The 26,436-nt window shown below is 38.1% G+C and overlaps 1 protein-coding gene across 1 annotated transcript in view; it reads left to right on the forward strand.

Annotated features, from left to right (window-relative positions):
* Positions 1-2,561: 2,561 nt before the first annotated feature.
* GABRA2 (gamma-aminobutyric acid type A receptor subunit alpha2) overlaps positions 2,562-26,436 on the forward strand; it is a gene marked incomplete at both ends in the record, with an annotated part of 55,292 nt that continues 31,417 nt past the window's right edge. The window contains 2 exons of the mRNA XM_080344052.1: positions 2,562-2,632; positions 5,191-5,306. Coding sequence (XP_080200178.1) covers positions 2,562-2,632; positions 5,191-5,306 — 187 coding nt within the window. The remainder of the gene's footprint in view (positions 2,633-5,190; positions 5,307-26,436) is intronic.

Here is a 26,436-nt window from a genome sequence, read left to right on the forward strand (position 1 = left end):
TTGTGCAGTCACCCTATCTTAGGACAAGTAGTTAAAACTTGTTTTCTTTACAGTGAGGGTTGATTCTGCCTTTAGTGTCCGTTGTCAATTCTGCAGTTATTAATTCCTAATATGTTAGGACTTGCAGGCAGATCCGAAGAAGATTTTAGATCGACTGTTGATGCTTAACTGATCAGATAATGAAGAACTGTAAGCAGAAGAATTTTTCAGATCTGGAAAGGGAAAGGCAAGTGCATTGTACCTTAGGCATGTCCAGGGTTAAATGGCTGCTGAATGAGTGTTCTTTGGTTTCGAGTTTTTGCACTTGTGTCCTTCTCTTTGTTATTTTCCCACAGTTTAGGCTGGCATTTTACTGGTTATTTAAAAACAAAGAAATCCAGCTTGCTCCCTCTGTCTTTGCAATCTTACTGCAAGTTATGAAATATGTCAAAGTTGGAAGTAACAGATCATTTTGACAGCCTAAACACTTTTCTTCCTTTTTTTTGACTCTCATGCTGTGCTGTGGAGTCATTAAGCCACTAGAGAAGGAAAACAAGGGAACCTCCAGTTGCAAGCAGCAAACATTAGAAACAGGAAACAGAGGAAAAATAGCAGAAGGGAAAGTAGGAAAAAGAATTTGTCAGTTTTGGTAGTTGATTCTCTAGTTAACTGATTTTTTTTTTTTCCTCTTCATCATGTGTGTGCATATAATTTCACATGTTCATTTTGGTATTGGTGCAGAAGCAAGCTTCAACAAAACAACTTCAGTGAAAACACAATAAACAGGTAGGCCAGTGATACCATTGATGTTAAGAGGATAATTGAGAGCTGTGTTTTCAGCAATTAACAGATGGAAAGGAGGTGGATGGAGATTTTATTTCTTTTTTTTTCCTTTCCTTTTCTTTTTTTCTTTTTTTTTTTTTATTTTCTTTAAAGCAGCAACGTTATTGCTAGTGTTATTTAATTATTTCCAAGTTAATGATGCAAAATGAGGATACACTAAATATAAACTCTTTAATTGTCAAGCCTGTCCTGATCTACTTGCACCGGAAAAGCTGAAATCAATGGGAATGAATTCTAGCAGTGGTCCAGTTTCTGCCAAAGGACCCGATATAAGAAAGGAGGGCAACGTGCTGTAAAAGACAATGCAACAGAAAGTAATGCAATCTGAGCAAAAAAGGAAGGTTTGTTTTCTTGGCTGCCTGCATCTTGAGCTCACTTTAAATGACAGACTTTTCTTCTCTCTGCATTTCAATTAGACTGTGCCAATGGGCAAGTGGGGTAAGGAATATTAATGAGGCAGTCTCAGAGTGAAGGTGGGAACCGGGTCTCGGCGGTTGTTCCCAACGCAGACCGAGAAGGGCGCAGGGCGCTTGTTTGGGTTATGCCCTATCAGGCACCTACTTAACACGGGGTGATTAAAAGGCTGAGAAGGGCCAGGGAAAAGGTGCTTCATCCTCCCGGGGACCGCTTTTCCCCCCGTTCATCGTGCGCGCGTGGGCGAAGTTGCCGCGCCCGCCCGCTCCGCGCAGGCTGTAAGGCCGCGGAAGCCCGCGTGGCAGGAGCCGCCGTTCAGCAGGGTGACTTGCATCTTCCCCGCTCCCGCGCCGGCCCGGGGCCCGTGGGCGCCCTGACGCCCCCGCGCGCCCCGCCGCACCCGCGGAGCCGCCGCCCGCGCGCGCGGCCCCCCGCCTGCCCCCGCGCACCGGCGCGGGCGCCGCCCGCCGCCCCCTGCGCGGACAGGCACGCGCGCGCGCCCGCGGCTCGGGAGCCGCTCGGTCCCGGGCGCGCTCGCCGCCGCCGCCCCGCGCTCCTCGCGCTGCCCGCCGCCTCCCGCTCCGCTGGCGCCCTCCCGCCCCCCACCCCCGCCCCGGCCGCGCGCCCGCTGCTCGCAGGTAGGGTCCCCGGGGGTCCCCGCCCGCCGCGGGCAGCGCGGGCTGGAGGCGGCTCCCCCAGCGGCCACGGCGTGGCCCCCCCGGCCGCGGGCAGCGCCTGCCCCTGGCGGGGCTCTGCCGCGGTCCGCAACTAGTCGCCCTGCGGGGACCGCTCCCCCCCTCCCGCGCCCCGGCGGCTGTCGCCGGTGTTTTGCCGAGCAGCTGTCAAACGTGTTGGGCGCTCGGCGGCGGCTGGGGGCGGCTCGCCCGCGGTCCCCGCACCGAGCCCCTGCGAATGGCGTGACTCCCTCCCCGTCGCCCGCCCCCCCCACGCCCCCCCGGCTGCGGTGTGCAGTAGTGAGGCGAGGAATGGTTAAAGCCCCATCTCTTCATGCACACATTTTTTATTTTTTGTTCCTTTTCGTCTTGGGGCTTTCAGCTTACGGAAAAGGAAAGCATCTGATGCGTCTGCTCACATGCCACTTTTGAGCATACGTTGCCTCTTTGCACAGAGCAGGATCGTTGGGAAAGATGGAGATACAATAAGTTGCTAGTAGTGAAAAGTGCTGCAGAAATCCAGCGGTTTCCTTTCTCCACTGAAGTGACATATTTTTCCTCGGGTTAAGTTGAAAGCACCGCTTGACGGAGACTATAGCTGAGAGAGGGTTTGTGTTTTTCTTGCACGGTTAGGTTTTGCAAAGAGCAGCGATGAAGAGGAAACTGGCACTCTCCGAGATGCAGTTGGTTCTTCTCGTTTTATCGGTGTGGCTACCAACAAGGTGAGAGGATGTTTAATTTTGTTGTTCAGTACAGACATGAGTATTACAATCTGCTAAAGGTAAGCTTGGGTGAGAGGTTACAAAGTATAGGACATAGTAATGTAATAATAATAATAAAATCTTTCTTAGCTGTTTGAATGCAGTATTACATAGTTTCCAGAGCAAATGCAGTAGGAGAAGGTAGTGTAGCCTCGTGTCTGGTCCTTAAACAGTTTGTGAATTGATGCTTTATTTTACCATTAAAAATGAAAACAACTAATTCCTTTAAATGCATTAGCAGATCTTTACTGTATCACTGTGATTCTGTTCCATACAGAACAGTTAAAATGGAGAAATAGGTTATCGTGAAGTCAAATAACAAATCACAGTCTCTAAAATATTGCTCGCATATTTTTTAATATGGGCATGCCTTTTTTATTTTTTTGACAACATAACAGAATTCAAAATGATACTTAAGCTCTAAACCTCTAGGTGGAGACAGCATACAACTTCACAATCACATCATAAAACAATAGCCTTATTTATTAATAAACTTTTCTTATGTTGTTCAAAGTTCTCAATTTCTAAAGTGACAACATATGAGCAAGTAATTTTAATCATGTTATAGTTTTGTGTTGCCCATAGTCTCTGAACATGCAATTAATTGTAGTTTGTAACTTCGATTTACTTGCTTTGGTTCTGACTGCAGTAGGTCTTGTCCTGATATGGTAAGGGTCATAAGCTAAATCATGCATGTTTCCTCTGACTGAAAAGGTCTGCATTTATTTTTGTCTCTTTCCTATTGAACAAAATATTTCCTGAAACTATGTTTCCTATTTCATTTTATGCTTAACTATGGTGCAGTATTAGTTGAGTCACAGTGGGCCAGATCCTGGAAACCCTACTCAAGTGAGTAATCTCACTGACGTCAAAGAGACTATGTGCGTAAATTAGAGAGTTTATGCCTGAGTAAAGTTTACAAGATTCGACCCTAATTTGATATAATTACATGATCCAATTTTTTAGTGGTATCTTGAATTCAAAAAAATGGTGTATCTCAAAAAGAAGCTTAAAAATGGCAGAGACAGTACAGAAATACATTACAAAAATAGAAAGGGAGACATCCAGTAATTAAAATTAAGAAAAACCTCTCGCATCAGTAAAATAACACATGACATTTTGATATGTTCTTTATAAGTTATCTGATTTTCATCGATTCTGTGGTTTATGTGATGGAAATCACAGACTGCAATGATTTACATTTAAAGACTTCCTCCATGCTGTTGAATTGGGGACCAACATAAAGCCCTGTTTTTAATTGTGTTATAGCTTGCTTTAAAGAAAATGTCACCCAAACTTACTTTTGGTTTGGAGCAGGAAGAAAGCATGCTCGTTTTTATGACATAATTAATAATTCAGAATACCTTGGCCAGTAGTTCATTTAGATTGTTAGGGAATAGACTGCCTTAGCTTATTTGAGAAATACTCAAAACATTTCATGTTAAAAATGTAGATGTCTGAAAAAGGTATAAATAATAGTGCATGTAGCGTATGATGCTTTACTTCCTTGATACTAATATTCCAGTATTAAGTAGGTAATACTGATGAGCTTGTGCATTTCACATACATAGTACTTAAGATTTTTGGCACAGTAGTGTTTGCATATGTAAGGCTTTCTGCATGGGAGTGTTTCCCCAGTACACAATCCCCTTGGTCTAGGTGTCCAGGACTGCGAGGACTCTTCACCACCACAGCTGCCTGGGCAGCAGATTCATGTTCAAGCTCCTGGTGTTTTCCACAGATGTATGACCCATAAAGGCTGTAACATCTCTTTCTTTATCGGGGAAGTTTGAAACAATCAGTGATCTATAGTTTCTTCTTGACACTTCATTTATATTTTTTTCTATCCAACTTTCCTAAGGTTTGTCTGCACCTGGTGGAACATCAGATAGTGTTTTTTATAACAAAATAACATTTTAGAAACGTGAGGGCTGTCCACAGCTATCCTGCAGCTTGCTAGTCAGCATCGTTGTTCCCACCCACCAAATACTGACATCAGAGGACTCCCTGAGCATGATCACTGGAGTTTTCCCTCATGTTAGTTCTTCTAGTCATGTACGTTACATGACCATTGGGTGGAAGCATATCCACAGGATTTATCCAGAGATAGAATATACTTAGGTGAAGACAGATAGCACAGAGCTGGAAGGAGACAGTTTTGTGTGTGGGAACCTGGGTTATTAGTCTGGGAGTGACATGTCACTGAGGCCTGGAAAACTCCTTTAGGCTTTTGCACCTGCACAGCCAAATGGAGCTTGAAGTAGTGTTCATGGTGATGCGATGTGGACTAGAAGTAGAGGCTACTGGAAAACGACTACCTGGAAATTTTAAATAGTATACAACTGACTCTTAAGTATCTGAACATGTTCTATTAAAATTGTGTATTAATATACTCTTAACTACTCCCTTCCTGTTAGAGGGCAATAATTTAAATATTCAAGACCAGCCTGCAAAAACTGCATTTTGAGTGTAAATGAAAACATATCTACCTCTTTCTAAAATGTAAAATGTCCATTTAGATCAGTACTGGCTGACTCCTTGGAAGACGAAGCTAAGAATAACATCACCATATTTACAAGAATTCTAGACAGACTTCTGGATGGTTATGATAATCGTCTCAGACCTGGATTAGGAGGTAATAAAAACAATTAAAGATTGATTTTTAAAAAATCAGTTTTAATGTTCAGATTTTATGCAGTGATATTCTTCCTTCAGTTTTTTTTTTTTTTTCCTAGCAACTGGTACATATCTTGATAAATTATTTATAACTCTATGTTCACCCAGCTGAATCATTTGAAGTTTGAGGAAGATAACATCTATGAATGGAAAGGAGGCACTTTCACACATTTATCTTAAGTAAAAAGAAAAAAAATCTGGTGATTTAACATGGTAAAACAGAATGAGAACAGAAATAACATCTGAAGCTGTTATTCCAGTCAGGGAATTTTGGTTGAGCAAGGAATGCAGGCTTGAATCCCTGCAATGCGATGAGTTTTCAGAAATCTGCACAAGTGATTTGTGTCGTATGTGTAAAATCCACATTTGAGATTAATTCCTTGTCCCAGTAAATTCAATGGGAATATTGTATCTTTGACTTCCTTGGAATTAGGGTTTCATTGGTAATTAGCATGCTGTTTCTGGGTACCTTGCTTGTATTTGGGCATTTAAAAAAAAAAAAAAAAAGAAATAAGGGAATACTGGAGGACAGAGGTCACTGCACTCTTGTGCCATGACTGTCAGTTATTTTTCAAAATGTCAGTTCACATTTTCGTTTTAGAGCTGTATGCCAGCTCATGTGAGTATGTAAGTAAGAAATTTAAATAATTTTTTGGTGTTGGTAGTATTACTGTGCAGAAGGGTCTCTATGGTATGGAGAGGGGCAGAATATCTTATTTTTGAAAATATTTTATCTACTATTGTTGTTTATGTACAGATTATACTATTTAACATAAATATTTATGTACTTAATATAACAATGTTTATTATTATTATTATTAGTTAACAGTTAACAGATTTGGCAATTGTAATTTTCAACCTGGAGACTGTTGCACCTTGCTAAAACTAATTCTAGTGCAAAATTCCTGGGAGCTGTTCCTGTTCTTGTTGATTTCAGTAAGATCAAGCCCAAAGCTGGAGACCTGCTCTGACTTGCATGGAAATTGCTCTAACAACTCTGTTTGATCAAACAGGGAATTAGTTAAAGCTCACAGTTTTTAGCCAAGATTTGTCCATCCTGACCTGTGACTCTGCTGCTGTTTTGGTTCTGGGGGATCTTGTCTTGTGTCTGACACAGCACAAAGAGGGAGTTGGTGCTCGCTGGCAAGACTTTTCTCATTATACATTAATCTTAACCTGGAATATCTTTTCATTTCCATTTCTGGCCTCTGTACAGTGAAGACCTGTGAAATATTTTATATTTAAGGACTTTTTAATTAAGATGATCCATAAAATGAGACTTACAGCACTGCAAATGTGAGAATTTGTATAGTGATATTTTGCACAGAGATTTGCTTTCTTTGCAAAATACCTGATTTTAAGACTTTCGACACAGTATGAACATACAACACCTTGCAAGTGACTTGGAGAAATATTTCATATCATAAGGGTCATGTTTAATTTGCAGGGGTTTTAAAATCATTTTTTAAATTAGAAAAATAATGAAAAATTCTTGTTTACAAAAATGAACGTGCCATTTAATGAGAGCAGTCTGCAGTTCTTTTGCTAGCATTTATTATTTTGAATATTCAAATTTATATTGGTGATATCACAAATATTAAAAACTATTTTTCTAATGAATTTTTATTTTAGATTTTAGATTTTCCATTAATTCAAAATAACTCTTTTATTTTGCCAAGGCTCTTAGGTAATTAAAATATACTTTGGAAGCATAAAAACTGAAGAATTAACATCTGTTTGATATTGGCATACATGGCAATCAACCCATGCGGAACATGTGTGAAATGAAACTGTGTCATGCATATTAAACCATGATGATTCATGATGCATTAATGTTAATCTGCAAGAATGCTTCAACTGTAGGTAGAGAGATTCCTATAGTTTAAAGGAATGCTTATAAATTCAGTTGTGATAATCCATATGAAATATGCTAAACAGTACTTTCTTACATAATGCTTAGTAATTACTGAGTTTTGTATTTCAGGAATTTTGTAACATTTTATTCCTATTTTTCTATTAACATGTACCCTGGAAAGAAAAATGGAAATACTACATTTTTTTTAAATGTTATGTGGCTAGTGAGTCCTGATATTTTCTAAAAGTGGTTTTACATAGATGACTGCATTTTGACCATGCCACATGTCATTAATTTATTATACTAAGTCTCAGTTCTTTTCCACTTTCATTTATATGAATCTGAAACAATTCAGTTCAAACCAGTAGAGCATTTACTTTGACATAGCAACTTGCATTATTCTGCTAAACTACTATGACTGAGGTCACAATCTGGCCTGATGTGCTACAACAGAAACAGTCCATGGTCTGAAATGGATTCTTTTAAAGTCTTCTGAAAGCAAGAATTGTTCACCAGCCCACTTTTACCTGTTGTAAGACATCTTCAGAGATGTCTTCTAGCAAAAATTCAGCTCATTGTGAAGAATTATTTATCTCAAACATATTTTTAATAATGAAAAGTGTTAGCTTAACACTGGCATTTCAGCTAAGTAATTGTCTGGGAATTTGTTCTTGAGTTTAGGGGTAAATTTATGGTTAATTTTACTGGAAGACTTGGTGTGAGTACTTATAGTATGTAACTTGATACTTGACTGATACATCAATACACTGCAGAAGTGAGTACTATTTTCTCTAGACTGTTAAGGCAGCTTTAACTTTTGCTCGTGATGCAGCTCTGTTGTATAAACAGATTTTGGCTATTGGCCGTCCTAGCAGCTGGGATCCTTGAATCATGTATGAGCACGGTAGTGATGCGATAGTCTGCAAAGTGGGTGTGGGCAGGGAAAAGAAAATACTGCACTGTCCCCTGAAGCTGGAAATATCTCATATGACTTGGAGAATACCCCAGCCTCCTGCCTTCATATGGATAGGCATAAGGATATTCAAGCGGAGATAATTTTTTCTCTGTACTCATTTTACGCTTAGCACAGGATTGCAGCTGCCACACTCTTGACTACACTGTCAATTTCAACATGATCTGTTTTACCTAAACATTCTGTGCCATTTTTGTTTAGACATCAAAATAAAGTACAAGTTCAGTTTCAAAACAAATTCTATATGTCATTAGCACTAATTTATATGAAATACAACCATGCAAATGGTAAGTCATCCAGAGTTTGATTGTATATGATTTTCTTCATGAAGGTATTTTCTTCTATTTATTTACTGTAAAGTTTTCAAGGCACTTAGGTTAGCACTTTTCCATAAATCCTTTGATTCTTATTAGCATGTAGAAAAAGAAATCCACACAACAGTGAACACTAAAACTAATCAAGGGACCAAAAGAGAATTTAGATCTTCAAATGGTGAGACACCAGTGTTCAAGCTGAGATACAGCTGCATTCAAATCTGGAAGTGGCTGAATTATTTGTCTGCTCTGTCTGCTTTCATCTGCCCCATGGACAGACATGATTAAAGGAAAAAGGGACATAGATTAAGGCAATCGTCTCTTTTAATATGTTGATGTTGTTGTGTATTAGGTGTATCAGCAAAAACATACTTAATTTTTAAAAAAATTGTATCTTCATTTCAAGATGAAAAAGAAGAAGGAAGGGGGAAGAAATAGAGATGTTGCTAGGATTTTGACATCATGTTGGATGCTTCAGTAATCTTACAATCTCCATAAGTTATTCAGCTGGCTTTGCTTTCTCATGTTGGAAATTGGTCATTTCCAGCAGCTAGATAACTTCTGTCTGTTCTACTCTCCCAAATGTATAAAATATAATTGAATATAACACTTAGAAAATATAAAACTTAAATGCTGAAAAAAAAACATAAAGGGAAGTTACAAGGACAGAGGACTGGACTTCATAGCCTGAAGACCAGATTTTCAACTGCTGTATTGACATCGAAAAGAGCTATGCAAGTTTATATAATCTGAGGATCTTTCCACAAACTGTAGTGATTCTCACCAGCTTCAAGAATGGCATTCTCATTATAACCAAAGAGGTGAATGTTGGTTATTAAAAAACCTGAGGAAGATCAGACAGTAGAAAGGTGAAAACTAAATCCATCTCTGCTGCAAGGTGAATTTCTGGGGCTCTGATGCTTGAACTAATAATCTCCATTGCGTTTTACTTACAGACATAGCAAAACCTTTTTTTTTTTTACAACGTTTTGTAGATATTGAGCAGGAAAACCAAAGAGAACTGAGAAGAATTATTTCTGATTATTGTTACGAGAGATGGTGAGCAGTGAGCACTTGTCTTTGCAGCACTGGATATATCATTGCATAGAAATGTTGCAGAAGTGTAGAGTATGAGACTATGATTAAAAGCTGTATGATGTGCTCACCAATATGACCTAAAAGGGAAAAAATATTTTTTTCCCAGAAAACTCTTCCTCCCAGCTCCCAGATAAGGAGAGTTATATATATGGTGTGATAATCAAAGAGTTGTATGTATTCAGTTGCCAGGAAACAAGGCCATGCTCATATGCTGATAATCTGCAATACGTTAAATTTAGGGCAGTGTGTTTATGTATCTTTGTGACTCAGAGTTTTTAACTGGTTTTAGAAGAGTTTGTAGCTGTAGCAGTCCCCTAGCAGGGCATTCAAATCTTAGCAGTGTTTGTCAGCCTCGTCATGCTTAATACACATTCTGAATATCCTAAAAGAAGGTCCTTTGACTATTTTTGCTGCAGAACAATATAGGAAAGCTTTCACTACTGTGAAAAGTACCGTTCCCGTGTTCAGTTCTGGTTGCTTCCTTAGCCCTTCTTTGCTCCAATTTCATCTTTTGGAAATGGTGATGTGTCTCTGTCTCTCTGCGGAGCAATTCAGAGCAGCGCTTGCATTTTCTGAAAGTCCACTATCTATGTAATTGTGCTGGGATACAAGGAGTAAACTACCTTATGCTCTTTCTTGGGCATACCTGGAAGGGTCACATGGAATCTGGCCATAATAGTGTTTTCTAAGGAGTCAGCGAGAAAGTCAGATTAATTTATGTTGGAGTTGTGGGTAATGTGTATTGGCAAAAAGCATTCCTTGTAAAAAAATGGAAAAGCAATAAGGGGAGGATATGAAAATCTCATTTAATTAGTTATCCAGGGCATGCAGATGGTGCTAAAATCCAAGAACAGAACTAACTCAGTAGCTGAAGCATTCTAGAGAATGAATCATTAGGAAAGTAGAAGGATAAAACACCCTCAGAAATTGTTGCGATACTGAACAACAAACCAGCAAAAAAGTACGTAGGATAGGGTAATGACTGAGGAGCTAAGCAAAGCTTATTTATTTATTTATTGAAAGTCTGTGGATAAATCAACAGTGAAGATATCAAAATAAAATTAATGTTACAACTGTGCAGAGTATTGCAATCAAGGAAAGTGTTGCACTGTGCAAAGTGGCAAAATGTTATGCTTCACAATGGTTAACAAAAAATCTAGGTACTTTACTGTAAAGTTTATATGCTTATGAAGGAGCCTGTCTGGGAGGATCTCCCAGTTCACTGAACATGCATGTTCAGTACTGTTTTGTTTTGTTGTTTTTTTTTTTTCCTGGCAAAGTATCAACACTTGCTTCTAAAGCTAGAAATACTGCTGATGACACCAAGGCTGAATTAAGGCTTTGCTTACTTTTATCTCAAATATAATGAAGACATGAAAGCAGATCCTGCAGATTTCTGTGGAGCTCGTTGTTGGAACTCCTTGTAAATCAGATTGATGGGATGGTTTAATTTTTCAACCAGTTTTGATGTGCTAAGACAAACATCACTTTTTTTCAGTGATACCTTTATTCTGGGTTATTTGGAAAGTGGTTGAAATGCAGTGGCCTTGCTGATATCCAAGGCATTCTGCTGTTGACTGCTTCCCACTAAGCCCTCTTACCATGTTACATAAATCTTGCAGTGAGTTTGCTATCTGAAATATAGAGCTGCTTCTCACCCAGGCTGACTATTTTTAATAGCCAAGTTCCAAGGAACTGCAATGTTACAGTTCCAAAATTTTTATTACCCTCGTGGAGTGATACAATTTGTGTAATGCCACCTGAATTGGAAATATAACTATTATTTAAACAATCTAACTCTGAAACAATTGCAGAAATATTTAAAAGCATTAGAAATTTGTCCAGGATATATTTGGGGGATTTTAATGGATTTAATGGATATTTAGTAGTGGATTTTAACCACCAAAAAGTGAATTTGAAATGTAGAAATCAATGTGTATATGCTTACAATGAAAAAAATGTTAGTCCTTCTGTAGCAACAAAGACACATTTTATAATACAAAATTGGTATTGTTCTGGGTTACACTAAAAGGTGTACTTATAAATGGTATCAGGGAAATCCTTTAATGTTAACTGCTATGGTGTAGCCATGAAGTACTCAGTTTCCTATATGCTTTGTATAGGAGACACACAATGTTACATTTCAAATCTTTTCTTTACTAAGATGTACCAAAGAAAGAGTGCTAACTAAGGAATATAAGAAGGAAGATATAGAGATCTCTTATTCAATTGTATAATCACCTAAAGATATTATAAGGTTTATTATTCATAAACAATCCACTGTGACAAACAGAAACTTGGGGATAAACAGGAAAGGTCTGGAAAAACATGGAGGACATATCCTTTTTAATGTTTTTTTGCCTTGGATTTTCTAACATTCAGCAGAAGCTGGGATTTGACTAATAGATTAAAAGTGACTCTAGCCACATTTTTCCCACTATTACCATAACTTAGAGTCCTGAAAAGGGTTTAACATGGGAAAATACAGTATTTTATTTCATTGAGTCATTCTCAGTTTACTTTGTCATCATTAGATGGGCAGTGTAGGGAACTGAAAAGCTGTACAACACTGTGCATCTGATTTTTAGAATTAGTAGTGTGTAGAGAGAGAAGTACTTAATCAACAAGGATCATGCAGAAGGACATTGTAATTGCCTGTACATTTAAACTGCATCTGCTTTGTTTTTTACAGTATTTTGGTCTGTATTAGTTGTTGGTATTATTAGCTACTATTAGTATCTAACCATAGCTTCTAAAGACTCCAGGAAACAGACATGAAGTAGAACATAACACTGTTTTTCAACAGCCTAGCGTCAGGGTAATACAAGCCAAAGTGAAAAACCATCATGAGCAAGGAATAAGGGAAATGGCAGGAGGGCAGAACAAAATAGATGGAGAGTGAAGGAGGGAGATAAAAAGATAAAATGGTGATACTAAACGCTGACCACTTTTAGACAACTGGCAGATTAAGATAGCTGAATAATATTTTTTTTCAAATACTCTTTGAAAACTTGAAAGTAGAATAACGTAAGCAGTTTCATCATTATGGTATATGCATGTATATGAATTTCTGACAGTAATGATTTTCAACAATGAGTTTTCTGTCTCAAAAAGCAGCTATAGAGAATGCATCAGATAACATTTTGTGTTGCTGTATAATTCACTAGCCTGCTAAATTAAAGCATCAGCAGAAGATTTTGAATTAGTACTGTCAAAAGTCTAATAAATTTTAATGATAAGAATCAAAGCACTTTAATATGCCAAAATTAATCTTTACAAACTTTTTAATGTCTGTTTTTTTCAGGTTAATGCTTGAATTAAATTAATCACAAACTAAAGGAGTTTTGTTTACCACTGTCATCCTAATAATAATTTGCTTTATAATGAAGAGTATGTCAGCACTATTTTTCTGAAATAGTCTGTGTGTTAGGAAGGTATGATTCTGCTAACGTTCTGGAAGTGGTGTTTCTATTTGGGAGCCATTTGTGTGATTATTTTCTAGCACACAGCTCTTGATTTACATTACATAGTTCATTGTCATATGTTGAGGCTATTTAATAATTAGAGCAGTTAACTCTGTGAAAGCAGTGTAAATCAATTTCCCTTTTACCTGGGATTATTGTGCACATCAGAGAACATGAAACATTTCAGTAAAGTTATGTTGCTGCAGTCAGAGATTGGATTTAGTTGCATCTGACCAAATTAAATTTATTTTTTGTGTCTATACACACATACTTGGTCCTGCACATGCATTTTTTTTGTTGAACCAGTAGAGATCATGCATCCTAATCTGCAATGTGTTTGGGAAAAACATGAATGCTCCATGTTCTATCTGCTTAATATGTGTTTCTTGCAAACTGTGAATTACTTATCTTGTAGTCTTATAATGTTATGACTAATAGAACTGATTGCAATCCAAATTCAGTGCCATGGACCACTGACCTTCACTGTGTTCTGACACATACAGTTCAATAAGAATCAGTTAAAAACTGACGTATGCTATAAAACCTACATGTCCATTATATGTACATCATGACTTTTCTCACAGCAATGACACTGAAAATGTATCAGAGAACTTTGCAAAAGGAGTGACTTTTATATTAGAGTAAATACAGAAGGTCCATGAGGGCGAAGTAACCAGGAGGTGTGATCCACCGTTGTAAATGGAACGGACACATGTCTCCAAGCCCCAGGTCACATAATTTCTAATACCAATTTGACCTGACTGAGGAGGTTTATACAGAAGATATCTTCCACCTGGAAAGGTGACTTCTAAATAAGCTTTTTTTTTGAAACTCCTAATTATTTTCTTGAAGTGTTTCTAGACTGCTTGCATTTGTGATCTTTCATGTGAATGCAGTTTCCTGGAGTTACCTATCTGCATTTAACACCCTCTGTCTCAATTTTAAAAATTGCATTCTCTTGATTCCTTGAAAACCTGAATGTCAGAAAAGCAGTGTATCTTTTGACTGAAAGATTAGGAGTTATTCTTCTCTTTGTTGGTTTCTGTTGCTTGGTGCCAATTCTGTCATCCAAGAGACAGGTCATTGTCTTCCGATGCATTCCCTGCTTTATCTTTCTTGTATCCATTCTCAGTTGTCCTAGGATAATAGGTTCTTCAGACCACTCTTATCAGGAGACTGGGAGTTATTACCTTTATTATCCTTTATTATCGTTTTCAATTCCCTCAAATGTGTGAGCCTTTCAGCACAACACCAGAGAGCAGAAATGAAACGGAGGAGGAAGGAGAGTCTGTGTTTATCTTTCAAGAATTTAGAGGTGGGTTGAGGGGACAATTCCTGCCCTGAATATACTAGCCTAATGTTTTAGAACAGGGGCATCAAACTCTTTTTCACCCAGAGCCAAATCAGCCTCGTGGTTGCCTTCAAAGGGCCGAATGTAATTTTAGGACTGTAAATGTAGGAATAGTTACATTTATACAGTTTGATGCCCCTGTTCTAGATATTTCTCTCTGACTGACAATCTAAAGGCTGCTGTAGATGCCTTTTTATTCTCATTATATGAAATAATTCATATTTTTCACAGTTTAGAGGCAAAAACCAGAACTTTGAGCCTTGGATTTAGAGCTGTGTTGATAAAACCTCTCTGCCATACTGAGGGCATGCCAGGGCATTTCACAGACTGTCCTTATCAGTGTCCATAGTGTTAATTGACTACTGGTGAACTTCTTTCTACTAGATCTTTAAATGTGAATTTGGTACTGCATTGCCTCATGCAGTTTCTGAACAAAAGGGAAGATATTTCCTCCTGGAGAAATAAATAAATAAATGATGATGAGAAAGGAGAAATATAAATGCCTGTTGTTTGAGATAGTAGAGTGGTCACATCCTTAATAATCCCTCTCTATCTGCTGGGTACTAAAAGCTGTCAGAGATTTTTTTTTTTTTAACCAGGCTTATTTTTTAGTTGACCATAAAAAATGAACAGATAATCTTGTTTGCTACTGCATAATATGCTATTTTTAAAATAACCAATTGTTTTAAAATAATATTTTGTGGTATATGCTGTCTGCATTCTCAGAAAGCCAAAGTATCGGCTTAGAAGAATATGCATTTCAAGAAATGGGATTCTAATTAAATGCATATTAGGCATCATTTCAAATAAAGAAAAAAACGGTTTTATATTTTCTGTCTGTAAAAAAACAACTGTTAATTTAATATTAAAAGCAGATTCTTGTCCCAAATACGTAGCCTTTCCACATTTAGAAGCCTGGCAGATTCTGAAAGTCCTATGGACAGCCAGAGGGTAATTCTCTTGTCACACACAACCATAAAAGACAAATTTGAGGCTGCCTAATCCAAGCTCTAGGAGTATCCTGGGAGTATGTTTTAGAGGAGATTCTGGGAAACACTTCTATCTGTAAAGTAGCTTGGAGACATTCAAGTGACTCAGCCGTGGGACTTTGGAGTGCTACAGTACACATTACACAGTATTAATCTGAGACCTTTTTTATTATTAACCAGATAACAGAAGAGTAACTGACAACTCTGTAACATGTTAAAATGGGATTTAAAAGAAGATTGCCCCATTATTGTCCATGTTAGTATTTTTTGGTCATTAGGGAGCTACTTGTTCAATTTAAGTACTAATATGATTCTCTTCTGGGTCAAGTCATGAACTCCTTGTTTGTCTTGACTACTGTTTAGCAAGAAGCTGAAAAAAAAAAACATTCCACGAATTGTCCTGCTGAACAAAAAGTGCTAAGAATAAAAAAAGGCAGCTTGGCAGCCAGTCTGATTTGTGCTTTTCCTGCATTTCAGCATCTGTGGGGATCAGAGAAGTGTAAAGAAAAAGTGTGTCTACCCGTTCTTATACATCCTGGCTATTTAGGCTGTTAACATACCCACAGCCTCCAGCTGATATTAGTAAATCCATGCGAGCTTTTTTGAGAATATTAGAGTTGTCTGGATAAACATTAATTTCCTGTCCTTCATAGTTATTTCACCTGGCTTAAAATAGGAACTGCTGGCTGGTTGCTAGAAGGATTAGAATGCTGTCTATTTTTCTGACAGTGTGTCACAATGTTCTGAAATGCTATTACAGAACTTCATACAGAGTTACCTATTAAAAATATATTCAAGGCTTCTGCTGCAAAAAATGCATTAAAAGTGGCCCCTAATACACAGCTCTATTAAATAAAGACAATACCTTTTTCTGCCATTGGTTCCTGTCATGCTTGAATGCAAAGTACAAGGTTAGCAAAGGAAAAAAGAACTGTAGTTCCATTTTTAATGACTGTATGATCCAGGAGTATAGTAACCAGGCACTAAGCATGGACAGTAAAATGAAATATCTGAAAAGATTGTCATTTTCAATGCTTTCTTAAGTCTGTTGATCTTCAGAGGAGCTCCATCAGCCTTTGGGACTTGGAAACGTGTGAATTTCATACTTTGCCCTGATAGCAGCAAGCCTTGGGAGGATGCCAACCTCTAGTGACAATGAGCATTTGCCACAGAACAAGCAATACTATTTTTCCCAGAGTTTCATCCTGGTTTCTGTCAGATCCAGGGTTCTAACTCTTTGTCATGGCTGACCACAGAGACAGGCATTCTCCAAAGGCTTCCTCTGAAGCTGACCATCACCAGAGGAAGCCTTTTTCACTGATTTCAGGGGCCTCTGACTACCCAAATCTTCATTAAATGATTAATGAGGGTAATAAGCACTGTGAAAATACTTGTTTTAGCTGAGAAAAAGCAGTGTGTAGCCAAAGGGTGAAATCCAATATGTAGTATCATAGTTCTGTGGTCACTCCAATGTGAGTTCTGCAGCTATTTCCTATGTCCTTGGTCAGGAAGAACTTTGACCTCTGGTGTTTTTCTGGGGAACTATGATTTTTTTTTTTTTTTTAAATGTTTAGAATGTGGGAAGGTACTGAAGGAGAGCTGCCTCTCATAACTTGTACGTTCAGTGGGAAGTTGACATGCTACCAGTATAAGCCAAAGTGACTCCTGGAGTGACTGTAATCTGGAGAAAACCTAGGCTGAGTAATCTTGGTTAGAAAAGCACCTGGGCCCATGTAATAGGAGATGAACAAGGAGATAAGCTAGCAACTAAAATCAAGTAAGTCAGGAGCCATTGTGCAATGAAGGCATATCTTAACAAGTCCAAACTCGGCCACTTTATGACTGTAAAAAGAAACTTGAAGCTGCTACTCTTTTAAAATGACACTGCTGCTATGGCGAGATGTGTTTTGGAGTACAGGAGGGTTTGGCAGAGTGAGTGTATCAAATGGGATGATTTATAAATCCTGTGAATTGGAATAAGCACAGAAATTAAAGCTGAAATTAGCCTAGAAGGGTAGTGCAGCAGAATTTACCAGGATGTTCCATGACTGAGGTCATAAAATTCAAACATAAATTAAAAAAGAGAAAGAATTGTTCTGCCTTACCTGCATGCTATGATTTCCTTTCTAATAGCACAAGTCTCTAAGCAGATTGGATGGAAATACGGTTGCATGCGAGTAATAACTTTGCCATCCCTGCTTGTATGATGACATTGATTCAGGTCAGTCCAAATAATTACAGCATCACTTTATCAAAGTCTGCTCCCTTCCATTTCCAGACTTGTTTGAGTGCTCTTGTTCTCTTTGTCTTCCTCTGTCTCATTCTTTAGACAGCGCTGGGGCAGTCTGGTTCATTTAAGTTTCATCATGCTCATCCAGCTGATCTAAACAACGCTGTAGTCGCATTTGTTTCTCAGCCTGGTTATTATACGCATCCTGATGGAAGCTATGGTTTCTAAAGGGATAATACTTAGTGATCATGTTTTATTTTTCATTTGGATGCCATATAGTTCTGGTTTGCTGCCAAATGTGCTGTGTTAGCTATTAATAAGTTAATTTTACTCCAACCTTTTAAGTAACCCTTCTCAGTAAAATCACATTTCTTCTGGCCAAACTCAACTGTGTTTTCACTTTCATGTTTCTATTGAACATTTTGTGCAACTCCAACTAAAAATGTGTGAGGATGTAATGAAAAGGGAACAGAGACTGGGTAGATTTCATGATAGTCTGTCTTTATGGGAACAGATTTCATACTACCCATGTATTTTGATTGCCCTTCCCAATGATTTAATTCACTCCTTGTTCTTATTTTCCACATTTTTTCACTGTTAATTTTAATGTAGTCAAGACTACCGTTTCTGATTACTCAATTGTCTCAAATGTTTATACAACCAAAGCACCCATGTTGTGTTAATATCTACAACAGACCTGTAAATTGGAGGAATACTCTGTTTGAAGGATAGGAAAAAAAAAATCCAGATAGATATCTAGATAGATAATTGCTGTCTTAATCACTTGACAGTTGATACCTCTGAGATTGTCAAAATGTTTTTTGAGGTGCCAGAAGTCCATGAAGTCCAACAGTAATGACTAAGAGTATCTACATTTCTTCTTTTCCCCATGCAAAGAACCAATTAAAATACGCACTTCTGCATTGCTTTGAACTCTCATGTTTAAGTACCAGCAGAATTCAAGCTAGACACTGGTTGATTGGTTGGCCTGATGTGGTATGGGCTGCACCAGTCAGTACAGTAGCCTTCTCATCGGGGATTAAGTTCGTTCTAGTTTAAATGTTTCATTTATTCTCTATCTGATTTGTAAAAGGGATATGAATCCATGTCTCTTACTTTCCAAATCTCCTAACTTCCACTGGAGATGTTTTACTTTGTATCAAGTATCTATATATGTATCAGAACATGGACTGAGATCCATGTTTTGTACCGCTGAACTGTAGAGCCATTCAGAGTCTTTAGCCAGTTAGCCCCATACAAGCTGAAGGCTTAGCTTTGGCAGTGCCTGCATCCCCTGGACCCCATGTGTAGTGGAATTCATTGCTTCAAACAGCCAGGCCTCCTTTGTGGAACATGGGGAAAGCTAGGACTATTGACGCCCTTCAGAAATGGTGTGGGCATAGCCCTGACTGTCTGCAAAAGCAGTTCATAAAGTCAATAGACTAAGTGGGGATTTGTCAAGCTAACTAATTAAAAAATGCTGAAGAGAAGCATGCAGATGAAGCCTTTTCTTACCAACATGGGTGAAACATCCATGTTTGGGTGGGAAAACATTACCAGTTCCCACTTCATCTGTCCACAGTGGTGTGGCCCCTCTAGATCTCATGCCATTCCTCCTTCCCTGAGAAGAGCCATGAGAGTAGCTGATAGCCTGGGATGATGGGAACTTGTGAGAGAGAGGGCACCTCTTCTCAAGTGCATGCTCTGATTTAAAGCAGATACATGAACTCCAGTTACTGAGTGTCAGGGTCTGTCTTGACCACAAAGGTGAATTTTCTAAGATAGGGCATGCTTCCTCAGTCTTTGGAAGGAATTGTTCTGCTTTGTGTAAATAATTAGATATTGAGCAGAGACTTCAATTTGTGTCTGCTACATCCCCTGAGTACTGCTAGGCTGTGGTATCAGTCTCTTGCTTGTTTTCTTGCTTCTCTCTCAAAGTCTTTGGCCCAGTAAATTTGTAATTATTTATAGTTTGAGAAACTCATTGGGACTTGGTTGAGAGCCAGTTCTTTAAGCTGCTTGGCAGCATCAGTATATTTTTGCCTTAAGGTGGAAATACAAGCACCCAGGGAATTTTAGGTACTGAAAATGTTAGACAGGAATTTGGGAGTAAAGGAGTTTCAGACAAATCTAAGTGCAAAATGTAGCCGTTATGATCTGAACCACTGAGACATTCAGATTAACTTTTATTGATTTACATGGAAACTTGGAGCTTAAGTAACTTAGTGGAACGTGTCCAAGATACTTAAAAAGATAATTGGGCACCAAAATCAGTCTTCAGCCCTTCCCTTGAGTGACTTTTTCAAATTTTCATACAAAGCTGGTAGTGAAGTTAAAACTGCGCCTCAGATATCACTTGTGTCCAAGGCTTTTCATTCATAGAATCCTTTGGAAATGTGCTTATTACCTGAAGTAACAAGATTTGCAGATTAAAGGTCTCTTGGTAGAGAGAGAGAGAAGAAAAGTAGTAAAGACGATGTTTGTGTATATGATCTTCATGCTGCTTCTCGTTTTGAGTGAGAGTTAAACTGAAAACCTGTCAAATGCGTATGAAAATTATCTTAGTTATGGATAAATGTACCAATCAGCACAGAGAAAACTTTTTAATTTTCCATTTGCTAGCTGGAAACAGTGCTCTTACAGTTTGCACCAGTGTTTTTACATACAGGACAAATCTGACTAATTAATTGACTGTGGAGAAATATCACACTATTTGTGTTGTAGATATGCTTGCATTTTATTCTGTGCACACTTTGTGGGTAGCCTACACCTAAAAAAGATGTTAGCTCAGCTAAAAACATATCTGAAAATGTTTTCCCAAGTCTACAGAAGAAAAGGATGTTGACAGTTAAGCTAAATATTTTTTCATGTTAATGTGTGGGTTTTTTTAACTGTCAAAAAGTCTCACTTGTCTCTAAAGATACATTTACTTTTAACTTAAGTTTAGTATTGCATTCCCTCAAGTTTATATTTTCCTGCTATTTCAGACCTTCTGTATTCAGTTTAAGAATAATAAATGCTACTTTTCTGAAATAAAATTTCCAGTTCAAGAATAAGCTTATACACAGGACCAAGTATTCTGTTAGTCTAAATGACATAACGGTATTTATTTCAAGAGTACAGTATTGCTTTACAGATTTTCCCAATTTCATGAGTTCTGTGTAGGCCTTGAGAGGGTCTCTGGTAGTGTTTACATGGAGCTGTCTATTTAGTATATGATAGAATGTCTGTTAACAGGTATAAACTCTTCAGAGGAAAATCAGGCAGGGTCTGTTAGTCTACTGGCTTTCAATTCCTGTATCTTTCTCCAGAATATTTTCTCCAGAATATATTCTTATTTCAGTGAATGCCATAAGAATGCAATTACAGTGCCCAATTTATGTCTCATTTACACCAGAGTTAATCAAGAGAGCAACTGTTAACAGTAACACACATATTACTAGGTCTTACTAGTGAACTTGCTCTGCATATGCTGTGTTAAAAGGTGGAGATTTGAAAGAGAAGTTTACTTATGGCTCATATTAAGAAATTGTGAGGATAGAGTGAGGCTATTGGAAGGGAAGTGCTGATGTCAAGAAGGGAAGTGAATTTGTTTCTTCTCACAGCTGGCTTCAATTTACAATTTGGAAGTGTATTTGTGTGTGCACATGTGGCTTTGAAACTCTCGTAATTTAACAGTGGATAAAGAATGAAGATGCTAAGTGGTTAGATACATAAAATGTCATGTAAAGCACCAAAAACAAATATAAAGAACTGGCAGAACAGTGTTTTGAAGTATCTGCATTCCTATGGATTTTGCTGTTCTTGCGGCTCCACATTGCATAACCTCCTCTGACCTCCATTCCCTGACAACCAGAGTGTCTTGAGCTGTCAACGGACACACTAAAGAGCTTGTCAGATAAGCGGAGCATGTTGAGTTGGAGCAGTGTTTGATGGATTAAGACCCTGGCTGCTTCACCTGTGCAATTCCTGACTTGTATTATGAATGACAATTTCAAAGCCTTTGAGCAACATTGCCAAGAGTGCCCTTAGAGACCATATTACAATGTCAGAACAATGTCATTTCCAGTTAAATACTTTTTATAGCAAAATAATTAAAGTAACATCAAACTTTTGACAGCATTTCCACAAAAACTCGGAAATCCTTGGTTAAGGCTCCCACAGCACTGCAGCTTGACCTCCTTTTTTATTTTTTGTTGATATAATTAAAGAGCAGTATTTTAGGTTCACATTTTTTTACATGCTGTAGCAGCCCTTCAGTTACAACCTTGCAGTGTTCTCCTGGGTACTATTTACTCTACATTTAAAATAATATTTAAAATAAATTATTTCGTGCTATGCATTAGAACTGTGTATGTATATTTTAAAAGCTCTGTCTCACCAAGAATACTTTTGATGGTTTTGGATTACCTCAAACAGATTGGCTTTTATTTTAGCTGCCCAGACCCTGGATTTACAGTTGTATTGACTGAAAATTCAAATTAAAAAAAAAAAAAAAAGTCCAACCCAATCTGCTAGCTTGTTTTCTTTTGAAGGTAACCTTGACACATGGATAATGTAGCCAGATTCAAGCAAACAAACATCTGGAACCTTGCTGATGGTCCACTCTGAAGACTTTGCAGTGATCGTACTCCTTTCCTCTCTTCTTTTGAATGCACCTAGAACTAGTCATGTGTGTTTGGCTCTACACTGTGTGAAGTGAAAGGATTGTTAATTGTACTGGTAAGAGGAGAGGAGGAATGAGCAAAACACAGATCATTTTCAAATCTGAGAGATATTCAGAGAATTTATTTCAAGAAAGATAATCCTGCCTCCGAGTTCTCTAGGAAAGGGAGAGCTCTCAGATGTGTGCAACCCCACATGTCTAGCTACCCCATGCTGTAGTCGCTGAAACCCTCTGTACCCCTTCAGAGATGCAGGCAGCTGAGAAGCGACATTTGAAAGAAAGCAGAGAAGTTTTGAAAACTGCCTGGGAGGCAACAGTCCAAAGGAACTCATTCAAAATTGAGTTGCCTCTGTGGAAATTTCCAATTTTGTCAAATTGGTAAATGCTGATGAGGAACCTTTCCATCTGACCATTTCCATTACTCAGCCTGTGATTGATTTAGACTTCAGCCTGTGCAAATTCTCTGCCAATCGGCCTACTTCAGCTGAGTCAGCTCTTCTACTGAGGAGCAAGTCATCAGGACTTCAGACCATCAGAAAGGGTATCCCAGCAGCAGAAGAGCTGGCATAATGGAATGGACGAAAGCACTGATGCCAACTCTTAACTGAGCTCTAAACTCCTAATTTTGATGAGTCAATGATGTTGACATTTTCCAGTATGGATACTTAATGTTGGATAGCTGAAGCCAGATTTAGTAAACACCTGTGCTTCACATTACTTGCACTTCATTTAATTCTTCTGCCTCAGCTTCCCAAGTACAGAGAAACTAAGATAATAAAATTATTTTCTTCAGAGAAACTTCTTATAATTAATGTTTGCAAAATCCTAAATGTAATTAAAGCACACAGTAAACCTTCCAGCTAAGGATAGATAAGGATACATATCAAAATCTTCTGCAATTTGGTATATTTATTGCTTTTTCTTTTTCTTTTTCTTTTTCTTTTTCTTTTTTTTTTCCCCCAGTGTTGATATAATGACAGTTCAAGTAAGGAAAAGGAGTCAGAAGAAACCATTTCTTGAGAACCATGTGAAACATAATCTTAATAGTTATTGCTTTTACTACTTCTATAGGATATGCTTTTCTTCCTCTCTTTATTCTTAGCTCTCTATTCTTTTTTTTGTCAGTTTACCTTTGGCTTCCATATTCTGAGAAATTTGCCTATGCTACGTCAGATAAGGATTCTCTTTTAACATTTATGGCCAAGACAAGTTAGCAACAATGCCATAATAGCATTTGCTGAATTTCAGAGCACTTCATAGGACGATGTCATCTACATGTCATATTCTTTGTCCAAGATTTTTTTCCTCTAAAAGAAACATCAGAAATAGAAATTATATCCATACTTTTTCCTGTTCCTGTTGTTTAACCTTCAAAGGTGGTGATTCAGAATAACTTAAGAGCTCACAGTATAAATGAGTCAGCCACCCCTTCTCCCAAAAGAGGATTCTTCCTTAAAAACTGGACTGTTTTTCAAAAGTACTAGGCATTCATTGATTTAAGCACTTTTGAAAATCACACCTCTTAGTTACGTGTTTATATGTCAATTGAAGAAAAAGATTTTGTAACTCTAGTGGAAAAAACTTGACCTAAATTTTTCTCAAAAAACTAGACTCTAGATTTGTGCACGAACACATGTTGCATTGAACAATTTTTTAGAGTACAATTCTTTGGCTTTTCCACAAGCACTGATGATCCAGACCTGTTTGAATCTCCACTGGGCTAAGTGTGATGACTTGTGCTGTTCATGACAGAATGTGATTTATAAAAAGCCTGTAACTGTGGTGCCTAATGGATGAATTCTGATCAGAGTCCATCTGAAACTGTGCTTTGTGCCTCTGAATTGTTTTCAGTAAGTTACTAGTAGGACAAAATGATATGTTTTAATACAGACTTGATTTGACAAGCATGTATTCTTTCAAAGTAATAAATACAATATTTGTTGTAAAAAGGGATTCAGTTTTTGTTTTAATGGAAACCGATTCTGAAACCTTCAGTTCAAATTTGTAATTCAGAGCAAACTTAATTGTAATTGTCAAATAACAAAGAAGCAGCAGACACAAGGCTCAGACTGCTAATACTAACAGATGGGAACAGGAGTGATTAAAGATTTATTACATTTCATCTTCTTTTGTTTATAAGGACCAGTTGCCTTGTATGTGGGGTATAAATTAGAAGTTCTAAAATATGCAGAATTTTGAGAGAAAATAGGAGACAGAAATAAAAATCTGCCAGTTCCTCTTTTGTGTACTTTCCTCTTTTTTTTTTCCCTTCCTTTCTTCTTTTGTTCTGCTTTCTTATCCTTCCTTTTTCCCTCAGTCTTGTCATTTCTTGTGACTTTTCAGCTTCCCGTCTTCCTTTCATACCCCATTTCAAGTTGTTCTACCTACTCCCTCACTCTCTACTGTGGCGTGCTTCTTGCCTGAGGAGAAGCATCCTAGTGGGACGCCTGCCACTGGAATGAACCCTCACATCAGGGAAGAGCAACTGGTTGGCTTGAAACTCATGCTGTCACCACTGCCTCGAGCTATGCTGGTTTAAGGCAGTTTTGGAAATAAAAAAGAAAAAAAAAAGCTGCATGATTAATTTGCATCCATTCCCATTCCTGAAACTATGAGGGATTAATTTGCCTCAGAATTTTTTATATACATTGAAGTGCTTTTCTTAATTATGGCAACCTGAAATGAAGCTCTTGCGGCTGAGGGTCTATGGATAGCAAACCTCTCCTTCTTCCCATCCATATCCTCTCCACTCCCCAAGTCTTGATCCTTCACTCCAAGAATTTGAAGTGATCTGAAGTGAGTAATGCACACCAACAGGAGGAATCTACAGACTGTTGCAATAGCATTAAATGGTATGTTGTGGTCAATTTGTTTGTTCTCAGCTCTGTCATCTCTGCTCATTTCTGGTGGGAGGATGGATCCAGAAATATGTATAAATAATATGATAATATATGGAACTTTTGTTTTTAATTAAAACTTGAAATGCAAGGCAAGCCTGAATATTCCATGTCCTGTAGCTTACTATATGCAAATTGTAAACTCATTCCCATATGTCAATCAAGTTAGATGCAAACAACTGATAGCAACAGGGTGACATTACAAGAGGACTGTGCTTCCAACCATTTGGGGGGCAGTATGTGCAGATTAAGATTTGCCAAGTGACCTTGTTGCTAATAGTAGGGTTCCTTTGAATTATACCAGTATAATTGAAATTAGCCTTGGTTTTCTGCTGTCAAGATACTTGATTGTCCATCATATTTTTTTAACACCACTGTTTTTCATGTAACTGTAATTAAGATTTCATGTTGTCATTATAGTACAGGCCAAATTTCACAGTACAGACCAAATTTCACAGTACAGGCCAAATTTCACAGTTAGTCCCTGCAGCACTGTTTTACCCCCTGAAGAGTATCTCTCCTGTCACTTTTCCATTTCATCTCAGCCTGTGCCAGGTAACCATTTGGCGAGAATAATCGTTTTTTCTGGAGAGTCTCCCACAGGCAACATGTAGTCACTAGCCTTCTGAACTGTACTTGTGGTTTCTGTAAGATATTTCAGCCAGACTCATACGTTATCCTTGTTGAACAGTACAGATTTAGCACTTCTTGTTGTCCACTGACTTAAAATGAGTTTGAAAGATTTTTGGAGTACAAGTCAACTCAGCTTGTGTATAGATGCTGCATATGGGATTACAGAAGTCTCTGTTACACAAACAGCATCTCTCAGAACACGCAGGGGAAGTGTGCTTTTTCAGCTTTCAGAATGACACATAGTAAGAATCAGCCTGCATTTATTTGCTTAAAAAGCAGAGACAATCTGGGAAAGAAGATTCTTCTTGTTGGGAAGGCTTTACAAAGTTCTGTATTCTGATAAACAGGGGTGTAGTGTTCCACTGCAGAAGGGAATTCAAGCTTTTTTAAAGGTGTGAGTGCAGGAATGTACCTTCCCCATGCTACAGAAGTTTTCTGAAAGTACAAGATCACCTCATCCCTGCAGCTACATCCCTTTGAAAATACACTGCGGGCACTCATAGAAAGGTCTTGCCTTTGCCTGGTGGCTGGTAGAACATCTGCCATCATGGGTGATCACTGCTGATTTCTACCAAGAGAGGGCAGTGATTATACTGTTAGCCTCAATACAATTAAAAGT

Source organism: Nesoenas mayeri, assembly GCF_963082525.1.
Source record: "Nesoenas mayeri genome assembly, chromosome: 4".
Classification (NCBI taxonomy): domain Eukaryota; kingdom Metazoa; phylum Chordata; class Aves; order Columbiformes; family Columbidae; genus Nesoenas; species Nesoenas mayeri.